A 14542-nucleotide genomic window follows, 5' to 3' on the forward strand; every position below is an offset into this window, starting at 1 on the left:
TCTAACAGAGTATCCGAGGAATGCAGTGGTCATTGTCATCATGTACCACTCCCAGATATGTTGATATTTGTGTTTGCTCTCCTGGACTGATTCATTGTGTGTGGTGTTTTTTTTTTTCTTTTCTTTGCAGTTGTACAACCATGGAGTTAGTATATGTTAAGTAAGTTCATGTGGGAGGGGGCTTGCCCCCCTGCAAAATCATGTTTTTAGGATGCATTTCTTGTGGAGAAGATTTTCTGTGAAATGAATTTTCAATAAAATGAGTCATCAGTGAAAAGGGTTTGGCCATTTGAGTTCCAGTGAAATGAAGATTGAGTGAAATTACATAGATCCATTTATATAAATGTGTAAAATGTATTTATATGTATAAAATGACCAAGCTAGAATTCCAAACCTCACAAGCTAAAGTACTAACAAAACTTATTTGTGCATTAAGCCCATGAAGGAAAAAAAATCCTTCCAAGAAGGAGACAAATTGCAGTAAGAGATCACTGAGCCATCCACAAAGAATTTTCACAGAACAGCCACCACAATAAAAAGTCGTTTAGCAGGAGGAATATGAAACAAGATGTTCCGCAAAATGCAAATCGGAAAATCCAACCCCAGAATACCAGAAACACATACAGTGGATATAAAAAGTTTCCACACCCCTGTTAAAATGCCAAGTTTTTGTGATATAAAAAATGAGACCACAATAAATCATTTCAAAACTTTTCCCACCTTTAATGTGACCTATAACTTGTACAATTCAGGTGAAAAATAAACAAATGTGTTAGGGGAAAATATAAAAAATAAAAAAACGTACAATAAAGTGGTTGCATAACTGTGCACACCATTAAACTAATACTTTGTTGAAGCACCTTTTGATTTAATTACAGAATTCAGACTTCTTGGGTAGGAGTCTGTCAACATGGCACATCTTGACTTGGCAATATTTGCCCACTCTTCCTTGAAAAAGCACTCCAAATCTGTCAGATTGTGAGGGCATCTCTTGTGCACAGCCCTCTTCAGGTCACCCCACAGATTTTCTATTGGATTTAGGTCTGGGCTCTGGATGGGCCATTCCAAAACTTTAATTTTAACTTTCATTCTTTTGTTGATTTGGATGTATGTTTGGGGTCATTGTCGTGTTGAAAGGTGAAATTCCTCTTCATCTTCAGCTTTCTAGCAGACGCCTGAAGGTTTTGGGCCAAAAGTGACTGGTATTTGGAACTGTTCATAATTTCCTCCACCTTGACTAAAGCCTCAGTTCCAGCTGAATTAAAGCAAACCCAAAGCATGATACTGCCACCACCATGCTTCACCATGGGGATGGTTTTCTTTTGGTGATGCGAAGTGTTGTTTTTGCTCCAAATATACCTTTTGGAATTATGGCCAGAATGTTCAACCTTGGTCTCATCAGACCATAACACATTTTCCCACATGCTTTTGGGAGACTTGATGTATTGTTTTGCAAATTTTAGCCAGGCCTGGATGTTTTTTTTTTGTGTAAGAAAAGGCTTCCGTCTTGAAACCCTACCCATAGCCCAGACATATGGAGAATACGGGAGATTGTTGTCACATGTAGTACACAACCATTACTTGCCAGAAATTCCTGCAGCTCCTTCAGTGTTGCTGCAGGTCTCTTGGCAACCTCCCTGCCCAGTTTTTGTCTTGCCTTATCATCAGTTTTGGAGGGATGTCCAGTTCTTTGCAACGTCACTGTTGTCCCATATTTTTTCCACTTTTTGATGACTGTCTTCACTGTGTTCCATGGTGTATCCAGTGCTTGGAAATGTTTTTGTACCCTTCTCCTGTCTGATACCTTTCAACAATGAGATCCCTTTGATGCTTTGTAAGCTCTCTGCAAACCATGGCTTTTGCTGTAGCAGGCAACTGAGTACATGTCAGGAAAATCCTACTAGGACAGCTGAACTTTATTTGGGCTTAATCCGAGTCTGTAATTGATGGCAGATATGTACCCAAGAAGACTGAATGCTGTAATGAAATCAAAAGGTGCTTCAAAAAATTGTTAGTTTAAGGGTGTGTACACTTATGCAACCACCTTATTGTATGTTTTTTTATTTTTTATATTTTTCCCCTAACAGATTTGTTTGTTTTTCAATTGAATTGTACTTGTTGTAGGTCACATTAAAGGTGGGGAAAGTTTTGAAATTATTTATTGTGGTCTCATTTTTTTCTATCACAAAACCCTGGCATTTTAACAGTGGTGTGTAAACTTTTTATATCCACTGTACATTCCCAGATCTATTACACTAAATCTGCATTAAGGATACAACAGCATGAAATCAAAGAAGAAAGAAATAAGGATTCTAACACAAGTTTAAATGCGTTGCAGTAATAAAACCGTTAAACTCAAATTTAAGTAAACTACATGACCAGAAGCAATAAAAATCATTCAAAATTAAAAAAAGCCTCTTCTAGAAACTGGAAGTGTAATTTTGGCTTCAAAGACATGAAATCAGCAAATGCAGAAAATAACTAAATGTGAATGAAGTAAAACATTAAAAAGCAAAAAAAAAAAAAAAAAATAGCTAAAAAAATTATGAAATATATATGCTAAATTACATGCATCCAATTCTCTACAAGTGTATACCTAAAAAAAGTAGTAATAACATTTGTATGGCAGTGAACACGGAGGATTGTTGCTGTCAGCTGTTTTAGAGCTGTTGTTTGTAGTGCAGGGTGCGATTCCCTCATCTTCTGTCTGCTTAATGTGCAATTTTGAGCAAGCTACTTTAGCCAAGCAGTGCTTCTGTCTGAGCCTGAAAAAGGTCAATGTGGATCAGCATTTTTTACCTCTGTTTACAAATCAGTAAACATGTTGCAAAGTTCTGTCAATACAATAATTTGTTTCCCATTATTATTTTTGTTTTAAAAATATACAGATCTTTTATTATTTACAGTTGTGGACTTTTTTTTCTAGTTTCATCTACTGTATATTTAATAAAATGTTTAGAAAAATGTAATTATTACCATAACAATATAAAACTGTGGTACATAAAATAGACTTTTTTCATCAAAACAAACAAAATCATGCAAAAGGCGCACTCACACCAACAACACATGGTCAACTGATATAATATAAACAAAGAGATCCTTTTTAAATGCAATAATCCCCTCCAAGGTCGGTATTATAGGAAAATTACACTCCAGAAGTAGGGAGGCCCTCCAGCATAGTCTTAGGACACCTCTATGTAGTCTGTTAATCTATTATAATGTCCACCCTGTCAGATTATTGTTGCTTTCATATGTGTGCATGTTTATGTACATACACAACCACACACGTGTGTATGTGTTTACATTCCTCCTTTGTGGAGTGCTTTTTAATCGATTCACAGAATATCAACCACAGAGCATTGTATGATAGTTTATTGACTGAGAAGGAGCAAAGTACATGGACTTGCCCCTTGCAAGATCCATGATAAAGCCTACAATGGAATTTTGCTGAATTGAGGTTTGATGTTTTGTGGTAGACTTTCCTTGAATTGATTAGAAATCATTTAATTAAAATGAATGAAATCATATAGATATTTAATTAGTCCAGACTGCATCTGAGCAATAAAATATAGTAGATGTGTGATGTTTAAAAAAAGTCACTGTTGGCTGTTCAAATTCAGCATTTTGCATGAAGTATCCCATATTAAAGGTACTTATTCAAGCTTGGAACATCATTTGAGCAACACAGTTTTTGCATTTCATTTTAGAAGACCATTCACTTGCCCTTGTAGTTTTGAATACTCTCCTGCTTCTAAAGTTTACTGTGAAGAATGGCTTTTAACTGTTCAGATTTTTGGAGCATATCCAAATTTTCCTTCATATTTTTGAGTATTCCACATAAAATTTGTGGTTTTCTAGCAAATCACTGAAGATTAAAGTCACTAAATAGTGACATACTTTTGAGTTTCATGCTTCATAGCCTTCAGAAAATGCATGTTAAGACAATAGATGTTATTCTAGCAACTTTCTAAACTTTTGAACACCTAGAAACGAACGAGCAAACTGACACAACAAGAGGTCCTGGTCAAAGCGAAGCCCAAAGCACAAAATAATATTCCTTAACGCAAATTTATTGTGGAAAGACAACAAGCGTTTTCGCTACTCCAAAAGAGAGAAACTTCATCAGAGAAGTACAAAAAGGGCGCCAAAACCTTTTTGAACCAGTAAGCTGATCGTAAGACCCGTCCAGACGGGTCTTACGATCAGCTTACTGGTTCAAAAAGGTTTTGGCAATCTGGACGGGTCTTACGATCAGCTTACTGGTTCAAAAAGGTTTTGGCACCCTTTTTGTACTTCTCTGATGAAGCTTCTCTCTTTTGGAGTAGCGAAAACGCTTGTTGTCTTTCCACAATAAATTTGCGTTAAGGAATATTATTTTGTGCTTTGGGCTTCGCTTTGACCAGGACCTCTTGTTGTGTCAACTTTCTAAACTTATAAGAACAATAATTAAAGTCTGTCCCTGATTTTTGAGTCTTCATCCGTCCCTCCATTATTTTTGGCATTGTCCAGTTTTCTTGCACATAAAGGTGCAGGGTGAAATCAAGAATCATATGGCATCATTCTATCAGAGCAGCAAAGTCATCCAACCTGAGGTTACTGTGGAACAAGCATCAGGCAGAGTCTTGTTTGAGTATAGTACAACATAAAGCATTGTTTGGCTTACACCACAGAAATGTAAAAGTAGCATAGTTAGGAGGTACTTGACAGTAAATGAATTGGTCCTTTACCTGCATGTCTTGTAGTAATTACTAACGGGCTGAACGGATGGCTGTAGCACATTTCCATAGCCTAACATAACACAAAATTCACTAGTTAGTTACACTTGTCAGAGCAGTGTATACTATAGCTACAATGCATTAGCCTAATATGGGTTATGCATACTGAAGGGATGAAGGTATATAAAGTTAAACATTTGCAATATTTTTTTTTGCATACATCATAATGAGTGTTGTATCTACTTAGGGTTACAATATTCACATTCTGCACTGACTTTTCATATTCACTGAGTAATTGAAAATAAAGGTAGAAACAATGTAGTTTTAAATGGCATCCATTCTGTCTGTGCCTTTACAAGGCGATTCCTGCTTACAGGGTTTTTATATGTGGGGAGAAAGCAAATTAGCAGCTGTTTGCCTTTCAGAGTAGTCACTTGTGGTGCTCCTACCCCCACTCCACCCCCTGCATCTTTGCTGCTGGAAAGCAGTTGCTGAAGGGATACTAGGAAAGCTGCATGATAACATAACATAAATCACACTGTATGACTATAAACAGGCAATTGAGATAGCAGGATCTAGCTGTGTCCTTTTAAAGTATGATATGATGTTATTTGGAAGTTTCGTATTACTGTATAGCAAGTATAGAATGAGAATTATTTCTTTCATAGACACATTTTAGTGTTTTATTTTTATAGGTGAGCAAAATAAATAAATAAATAAATGTGATCAACACAAAATATCCCAGACTACTTCATGATCTTGTTACTAAGCAGTTAAATAAAATACATACACAATTGGTGTTGCATTTACATAAATCTTGTACGTTTCCTTTTTGCAAGTAAACAGAAAAGACAGGATGAAAAGTTTTCCTTTTCCATCAACTGTATGCATGTAACTTTGAAGTTAAAACTGATGTACTGGCAGGATGTTGAAGGATGAGGCATCTGCCAACACCACTGGTGATCTGTGTTTGACAGGAAGCCAGAGAGCCTGAGGACAAACAAAGAAGATGTAGTACCTCAGAGGTAATAGGTGTCTCTCTTTCACTGAGGGAGCAGGATACCTCTAGCCCTGCAGCACTTTCTTCACTGAGTGGCAGCAGAGGCTGACTAGGTGAAAAAATGGGAGTAATACTTCCTTTATGTAGGCTTAGACCTATATAGAAATGTAAGCTAGAATAATGAGTCTCATTGCATGCTTGTTCTGGGAAAAAGTCAAACCATCCCCAGGACACAAAATATAATGGACAGAAACCTGCTGTGCAGTGCTCATCCTGAAGACACCAAATGGGCAAGGAATGAGCTGATGTTGACACCTTGGTCCATCAGTGAAGTGACCTCATGCAGTTGTGTATGTGAATATGTGTATATACATATATGTATGTGTTTGTGTGTGTGTGTATTTATATTTTATATATATATATATATATATATATATATGTGTGTGTGTGTGTGTGTGTGTATATATATATATATATATATATATATATATATATATATATATATATATATTTATATATGTGTGTGTGTGCATATATATATATATATATATATATATATTTTTTTTTTTTGTTAACTAGGTAGGTGGAATTGTCCATGGACCACTTTCAGCCATGACCCAAGCCATGTAGGCAAAGACTTGCAGAACATACTGTAAGCAATAGATTATATAATTATGAAAAACAAGTTATTTAACATTATAGCCACAAGTAAATTGAATAGTAACAATAATCAAAGAGACCTACCTATATATAGATATAGATAGTGGGTACGTTTGTATCTATCCATCTGTCTATATATATATATATATATATATATATATATATATATATATATATATATATATATATATAGGATCCATACTGTTGCTCAAAATCACGTTTACCCGAAAGGTAAGCATTTCTACTGAAAATGCACTTTCGCGAAAGAGAAGTAAAAAAAAAAACGGCAACTGAGCAATGGGGGCTGTTGCTTAGATCATGGTACAGTGGGGATAGGGAATATTCCCTTTTCCCCACTGTAGTGCGATCTCGGAGTGAGAATATAAAAGTAGGGGGTTTGGGGGGCACCCCCCTGCATATAAACATGATGACTGTTATTTTATTTAGTTTTTGTTTCTCTTTCGCGATAGTGCATTTTTGCGAAAGTGTGCTCGGCCGTTTACGTTTCGAGTAAACGTGATTTCGAGCAGTAGTCCTAGATCTATCTATCTATCTATATATATCTATCTATATATATATATATATATATATATATATATATATATATATATATATATATATTTTTTTTTTACATGAAGGAAAAAGTGAATGAAATGTGTGTAATAAATATGTGTGTTTTCTTCTCAGTATGAGGTATTGTAGTTATTCATGAGTGCTTTTTTCCCTCCGACTACCTCAACTACTAGATGAATGGATGTGCTGACTGTGCATTTGAAACAAGCATTTGTTGTTAGTACTAACTTTAGCCTTTTCATTCCTGTGAGGCATATATCGCTCACTACCATGTTTGTTTACTAACTTCTTTCCAAGGCCCATATATTAATTTCATTTATGTGTCTTTTTTTATAATGGTAGGCTTGCTGATGTTTAATTGTGCTCCTTTAGATTTTTTTCTGAATCCTTTCTCTGATGTGGTATCTCAGCTGGATATTAAATTTCAGGTAATGTCTATAAGGATCTTGAGTATGTTTCTGCATCCTTAATAATGTGATCACTTCATGTCATTGTTCGAGCTACCAAAGCAGAGGCTAGGAAGACCAATTACAAGACTGTATCAATTTTGAAGATCTGTAAGACAACACACATTCTTTTTTTACTTTAAGGTAATACAAGGGAAAATTCTGAATGTAGAAATGCACTGCTGCATATGATATGCATGCCTTTTATCATTTTTTTACTGAAATATTGCTTAACTGTTTGTCATGGTAAGTATTTCCTATTATTTTGTGAAGGGGGCTGTGACATCGAGCTAAGCAGGTGTCATTTTTGCATATATGGTGGTGTTAGCTGCAACTCTGATGCATGATTTACTGTAAATATTTCATTTATGATTCACTTGACTTAGTTGTAGAAGCAGCATTCAGGCTCTTGTCTCTTTCTGTAGAAATGTGCCCCACATGCAGATCTATAACTAGACAAATATTATTTCCTTCCACAGCTTGCTCTTGGGAGGTTTCCATATCCTCAGGTAAGATTGTTCATTACTGCCTTTTGCCACCATGACATTTATTCCTATGTATGAAGGCACAGGGAGCAACTGTGAACATTTGCGATACATACAAATAAACTGTCCTTGTTAAATGGAAAAAAACACAACCTTTAAGCATTTTAGTGATTGCCATATTTCTATTTTGTTAACTGAAGTTTGTTGCAGTGTTGTCTGTGCCTTTATATCTTGTTGGTATTGAAATATCCTCGGCTGTAAATCATATGATTGTGTCATTGTGTTCATATAGGGGGGGATGATTACTTTGTATTTTACTGCATGGGTATTTTGGTGTTCATACTGAGTAGTAAGTTTATGTGGCAACCTCATGTTGTAATCGGTGTAAGTTTTACTTTCTGCTTATTAATGGTGCCTGATTTCATCCTACTGATTATTCCTAAGCAGCATAATAGAGGTATGTTATTTTATAAACAGCCAGCCATGGAGTATGAAGAATAGAAATCTGCACATTGACAAAATATTTTTAGTAACCTAAGAGATTAAAGACACGGAATATTAAAATGCTAGATTTTTAGCATTTTCTTAGGTAAAACAACCACAACTGTCTTTATGTTTAGGCAGTTTTGTATTAATATTAGATTTATTACTTACAGGGCAAAGAATACAGGAAATTTAAAGGAAAAGTGTGTAGATATTATCCCTCAGTCAAATATTCTACCCTGTGATTTTTGTCATGTGTAGGCCAAAGAGCCTTGGGGCAAGTCTGTTTTCACCATGGTGTTGGCCTATGCTTTTTAAGCATCTATTAACTTGCTATTATTATGCAAATTAGAGTTGTATTACACATACTAATTTATGCATGGTTAGATTATGCAGACGCATTACAAACATGGTTATTGAATAATAAGCTAACATTTGCTCTCCATGAGTTTTTGCCTTTTTTTCAGCAAAATTCTCCTGACATTTGGTCACGTGTCAGCTTTTTAAAGGGATCACCTGTTTCACAGCATATGGTATACCCGGGATGTATTTATTCACATCAGCTGAAAATATTGCAGATTTCTTTTCCGTTTTGCCTACAGTGTCAGTCATGTCATACAAAAGCAGTGTAACTTGGCCTCATATGTTCTTTCATGTGTCTTGTTCTTTTTTCTCTAACTAGCGGTCTCCTATTTTGCTCTGAATTGCATGGCTGGGACCTGTTAAGTGACATATGTCCTTCAAAATATTGATTTGGCTGTCATATTTTGAAAGTTAGTGGTCATCTCACAGTTCATGTAAATTACAGTTAAGCTGCCACATTTTGGAAGCTGGCAGCCAGCGGCTCACTGTTTAATTTCCCCTTTTTCTGAGTTTAGGTGGCCTTAAAACATAGGTTGAACTGTCCCTTTTTGAACCTATCATTTCACATAGTTTCTGAATTTAGACTGTGAATGGAAACTTAACTGTTTCTGAGCAAACATGTTTAATGAAATTGCTGTGTTTAATACGTAGTAAATAAATGTAGCATGAGATTTCTTTCTAGTTGGATGGCTGCAACACATTTCCATAGGCTAACATAGCACAGAATTCACTGCTTACTAGCACAGGTCAGAACAGAGTATAATATAGCTTTAAAGTTCTGTTCTGTTAAACAAAACCTTCCTGATCTTTATAACTTTCTTCCCTCTTAGCTTCCAGATTTCCACAGGGATGCCATCTGTTCCTGGACAGTTTCCTGTAGATTGACATCTCATTCCTCTTATCTCAAATGTTAATTGTTGAGGTTCATGTACCTCAAACCTTGGCATAATTAAGTGCAGTGGTGCGGTAGTTAATGTTGTCACCTCACAGCAAGAGGTTCTTCGGCTCGATTCTTGGTTGAGGTGAATTTTGTGCAGAGTCTGCATGTCCTCCCTGCATTCGTGGGGTTTCATCCAGGTACTTTGGTTTCCTCCCACATTCCAAAGACCTGTGTTTGGAGTCTTTCTCCCCAGGCCTCCACTGAAAGCAGGCTCTATCCTAGTCAGACTTTCCTGGTCAAGAACTGTTAAAAAAATAAATAAATAAAATTAATGAAGATAAAACAATTATACCAGTAAATTACAAGTATCGACACATGAATTGGTTCAGCAATACCATTTATATATGGGGCATGATAAGATGAAATATTTAGGAATATGGATTAAAAAGACCTGCTATGGTAGCTAAGGATTTGTGGGAAGAGACTAAGCAAAAGATAATAGATAAATTGAGAAACTGGATGATCTTGTTTATGGATATAGATACTAAGATACGAACAGTGAAAATATATTTAGTCTCTCTCATTTTGTATGCAGGTCAGGTATATTTTTATGAGCCAGAGGAGAATGTATTAAAAATAAGTTAGTTCCCAAGGACTTAAGACTTTAGAAATTTCCAACCTGGTTTAATCAAAGGTTCTGAGTTGCATCACAAACTTCTCAGTATGTTTGACAGACATGGTTGCGAATTAATGGAACTTTTAATAGGTTCATAGGTAGGTACTAGGCTATTGGCCCTAGGGCCTATACAAGCCTAGCCAAAAATGTACCCTGGCTTTCGCCACCCAAGAAAATTATTTTCCTGTGCCCCTGTCAAGCAGAACCACAGAAGTGATCCCCGGGTGGATTTTCTATTACCCATCCAATCATCAAGATTTTTCTTGAAGAGTGCTAATGAGGAGCTCTGTTTGACATAGATAGGTAGTCTGTTCCAGAGTATGGGAAGTCTCTGGGACAGGAATCTATCCCTCCAGCATGTTCTGTTTATTGTGGTGACAAGGTTTAGGTCCCTAGAGCATGTAGCTCGGAGGGATTGGGATTTCTTTAAGTGGAGCATGTCCAACAGCTCTGGGTTTGACATAGCTTTGTATGTTAGACAGAGATCGCCTCTGAGTAGGCGATATGCGACGGAGTAAAGCTGGAGTTTTTTGAGACAGTCTTGAGATTTAACCAGAAGTATATGGACACACTTGAAACTGAAATTAATCAGTTGGACTCTAATATTAAGAAGGACTTATTTTCTTTTAACAAACCTGATTATGATAACATTTATTTTAATATTGATAAGGTGGTTACTGCCATTAAGACTAAAAAAGAGAGGAAGATATTGAGGAGACAAGGATGCTTATGAGAAAAGTGTAGCCTATCCCAGACAACCCACAAGCGCTATTTATGACCCTCATGAGGAGGGACCTGGGTAGCTTGGACATAATGAATTTTCCACTGTTTTACAGACCCTTTAGACCCCCCCCCTCGTCCTGAGAAGATCCAAGAGGCATATCGGTCAGAGGGAGGTGAAGAATGATCACCATCTGGTTCAGGAGCACCGGAAGAACCAGAGTGGAAGGTCATTTTATCACAAAAAGGGGAGGCAAATGAATTAGAACCTCTGGATAGTGGTATTAATCCCTAGATCATCACAAACGATTTTGGCAATTTTAAGATTTATAATTTTAGTGACCAAAATATTTTGCCCAACTGTTTGTCACTATTTGAGAAAGGTTTAAACTTCATACCCAGGAAGGCTGACTTGATGAGAACTGTCCTGGATCTTAAACTATATACACCAGGAAACTGAATTTGTTACTTTTATTTTCTAATGACCAGAACACAGATACACACATGGATTTACACGTACCTAGCATTTATAATCCCCCTTACATCCAACTATTTCTCTTTTCAAGAAGCTTTGTGAATATGACATTTGTTCTGTTTTATCCAACAGATATAAATCTATTAAATGTAATCTATCTAAAGAGGAAATGGATGTCTTAAAAACTTTTTGTACAAATAAGAATACCCGGTTAGTGAAACCAGATCAAGGGGGTGGTCTGGTTGTTATGAATAGTTTAGATTATATTTTAAGAATGGAAACCCTGCTGTTTACAGATCAGTATGAAAAAGCCTCTAGAAACCAGATTCATTTGGCATATAAGAAAATAGGTCTTACTCTTTATGATTTACTGACACAGGAACAGATTTCTCCACATGATTACCTATTTGTGAATGTTGTTTTTCCTAGAATACCAGGTATGTTTGGTATTCTCAAAATTTGCAAAAACCTGACATACTCCCCACTTCAACCTATAGTTGATGCTAAGAGATCTAAAACCTGTGGTATAGCAAAATTCATGGATGTTAAGTTAAAGAATATGCTTGACCAGGAGAACCATATCTGTAAAGATTTGTGGGAATTTTTAAAGAGCATAAGACAAGAATTTTATTCTAACGAAATAATTTTAGTGACAATAGATGTCAAAGATCTTTTTTCTGTAATTCCCCATGACCTAGGTGTAGCATGATTTTTTCATTAATGCTAACCTTGTCAATATGTTGGGTACCTTCATGGAATTAACTTTGGATAATAACTTTATATCGAAGGCGCAATTTACAAATAGAAGACAGGTGTTGAGATGAAGAGCACCAGTGCCCCAGTATTTGCAATTATAGTGATGGCACACTGGGGGCACACTTTCCTTTTTCTGTCTGAATTCTGACATTCTTGGCCTGTGTATGGTAGATACCTGTATGATCTGGTTATCTTTTGGCAAGACACAGAGGAGCGTTTAATGGATTTTTTATATATATATGTATATATATATATATATATATATATATATATATATTAATAACACAACTGATTTTCTTAAATTTATGATTAACTTTTTGATGAGTTCATGAAAGTATCTTGGGGTACAGACTATAAAAGATTTTGATAATAAGAAATTCTTCTCTAATATTTATCACAAACCTACTTATTCTAACATTTTGTTGCACTATAATAGTTGCCATCCTCATTACCAGAAGAAAGCCCTTGTTAAGGGACAGTTAGTCAGGCTATGTCAGATGATCTCTACTACAGACTTGTTTAACTTTTAAAGTGACAAGTTGAGATCCATGTTCATTAGAAGGGGTTGCCCCATGGATTTCCTTTCTAACATTTTTGATGAGGTCTACCAAAATAGATCAGAAGGTGTCTTCTTTTCATTGCTAGGTACACATGAGGGATTGATCAAATTGGTTAAAGTACTCAAGAGTAATTGCAGCAGTAGTCTAGTATTGACATTCAATGGTGACATTGATGGTGTCTCTGCTGTCTTTAGGAAAAAATGGGAAATATTTGATATGGGATGGATTAATACAGAAGCATTCGGTAAACGTCCAGTTATTGTGTACCATAAAGATTGCTGGCTTAAAAATTACACGGAATGTCTGGGGGGTGCACCTGACATAGCATTTAGTAACTTTATGTCCAATCGTGCCAAAGTAGGTACATTTAAATGTGGAAGATGCCCGCAGTGCTCCTTCATTTGTGAAGGGACATCAAAGGTTTTGGTTTTGTTAAATCATGGGTTTATATTAATTGCTGTTCAAAGGGTGTTATGGCACTATTTATCATGTTTGTGCGATGTTTTATTTGGGCAAAATGGAAAGAGCATTTAAGGAGTGTATATATAAATATATAAATATATATATATATATATATATATATATATATATATATATATATATATATATTCGTATGCAGTCGTGAAACATTTAATAACTAATGCATTATATAAACTTTTTCTTTCCCATGATGGGCATAGTTTTAGATTTTTTGGGTTAGATATTGTTAAGCAGAATCCTAGGGAGTGGTCTGTGAAAAACTACCCTTGAAGTTAAGGAATTACTATGGCATATCAAACTACATGCTTCAGGTCCATTTGGCCTCAACAATATGTGTTCTATAGCATCTATTTTAAAGTTCAAATACCTTTGCAGGGCTTAAGATCATTGATTTTATTTTATTGTATTTATTCCTGATGATTTAGACAACTTGTCCAATAATTTTAAAATAGTTTGAATTTTTATAGTATTTATAGTATGCAATGCAGATGTTTCACTTTAAATTCCTGATTAACTATTAATTGTTGTAATTGCTTTGATTATGTAAGGCATTGATGTAGCTGTGTTAATTTCCTCTGACAAAGTTCATTTTTACTTGTTTGGAACGAAAGTGCTCAGATTAATAAATTTTAATTTCATTCTCTGGAAAGAATCATGTGGATCTTATGCATGCATCACTGTTCTGAAGTTCTGCCCTTATTGTGTGGTTGCTTTGTGTGGTTCTTGGGACACCAGTTGTCACTTGAAGAGCTGTTTGTTTTTACATATTCACTTAATCACATATAATGTTAAGTCTGGAATGTTGCCCTCTGATGATGAATAAATCAAAATAATAAAATAATCACTTTAGTTCTTCCCCCACCCACTCAGACTTTATAAAAAAATGTCCTGATATGACACTGAGCTTTAAACATCTCACGGCATTATCGATGGCAGTGTAATCTCATATCACTACTCCGCATATTCTTTTACCTATGTCTTCCTGTCAGATAAGTGAATGAAAGGTTCCCTATTGAAATACTGGCACTCATAATACCAAATACTGATAAAGCAAACAAAAAACAAAAGAAACTGCAGGAGAAGAGCGAATCTTGAAGTTCTCTCTTTTTTTTTTATCAGGGGGCAAGTACCACATACCCCCTGAACTCCAAAGTCACCATACGTGTGAGAAAAGGGAAGAGTCCAAGCCATCTAGGACTTGGTATATACAAGTCTGTTTTTTTGGGCATTAAGTCTCTGTGTTTCGGGACTCAGTCATGCACTTCTGGAC

The 14542-nt window shown here is 35.6% G+C and overlaps 1 protein-coding gene across 2 annotated transcripts in view; it reads left to right on the plus strand.

Moving 5' to 3' along the window:
* Window positions 1-14542, plus strand: part of MAP2K5 (mitogen-activated protein kinase kinase 5) — a 3489187-nt gene that overhangs the window by 2631294 nt on the left and 843351 nt on the right. For both annotated transcript variants that reach the window (XM_044077884.1, XM_044077885.1), the window contains one exon: window positions 7874-7903. In XM_044077884.1, the coding sequence (XP_043933819.1) occupies window positions 7874-7903 (30 nt within the window). The remainder of the gene's footprint in view (window positions 1-7873; window positions 7904-14542) is intronic.

This window comes from Protopterus annectens, chromosome 7.part0, assembly GCF_019279795.1.
Source record: "Protopterus annectens isolate FY-2018-M chromosome 7.part0, PAN1.0, whole genome shotgun sequence".
In the NCBI taxonomy this organism is placed as follows: Eukaryota; Metazoa; Chordata; order Ceratodontiformes; family Protopteridae; genus Protopterus; species Protopterus annectens.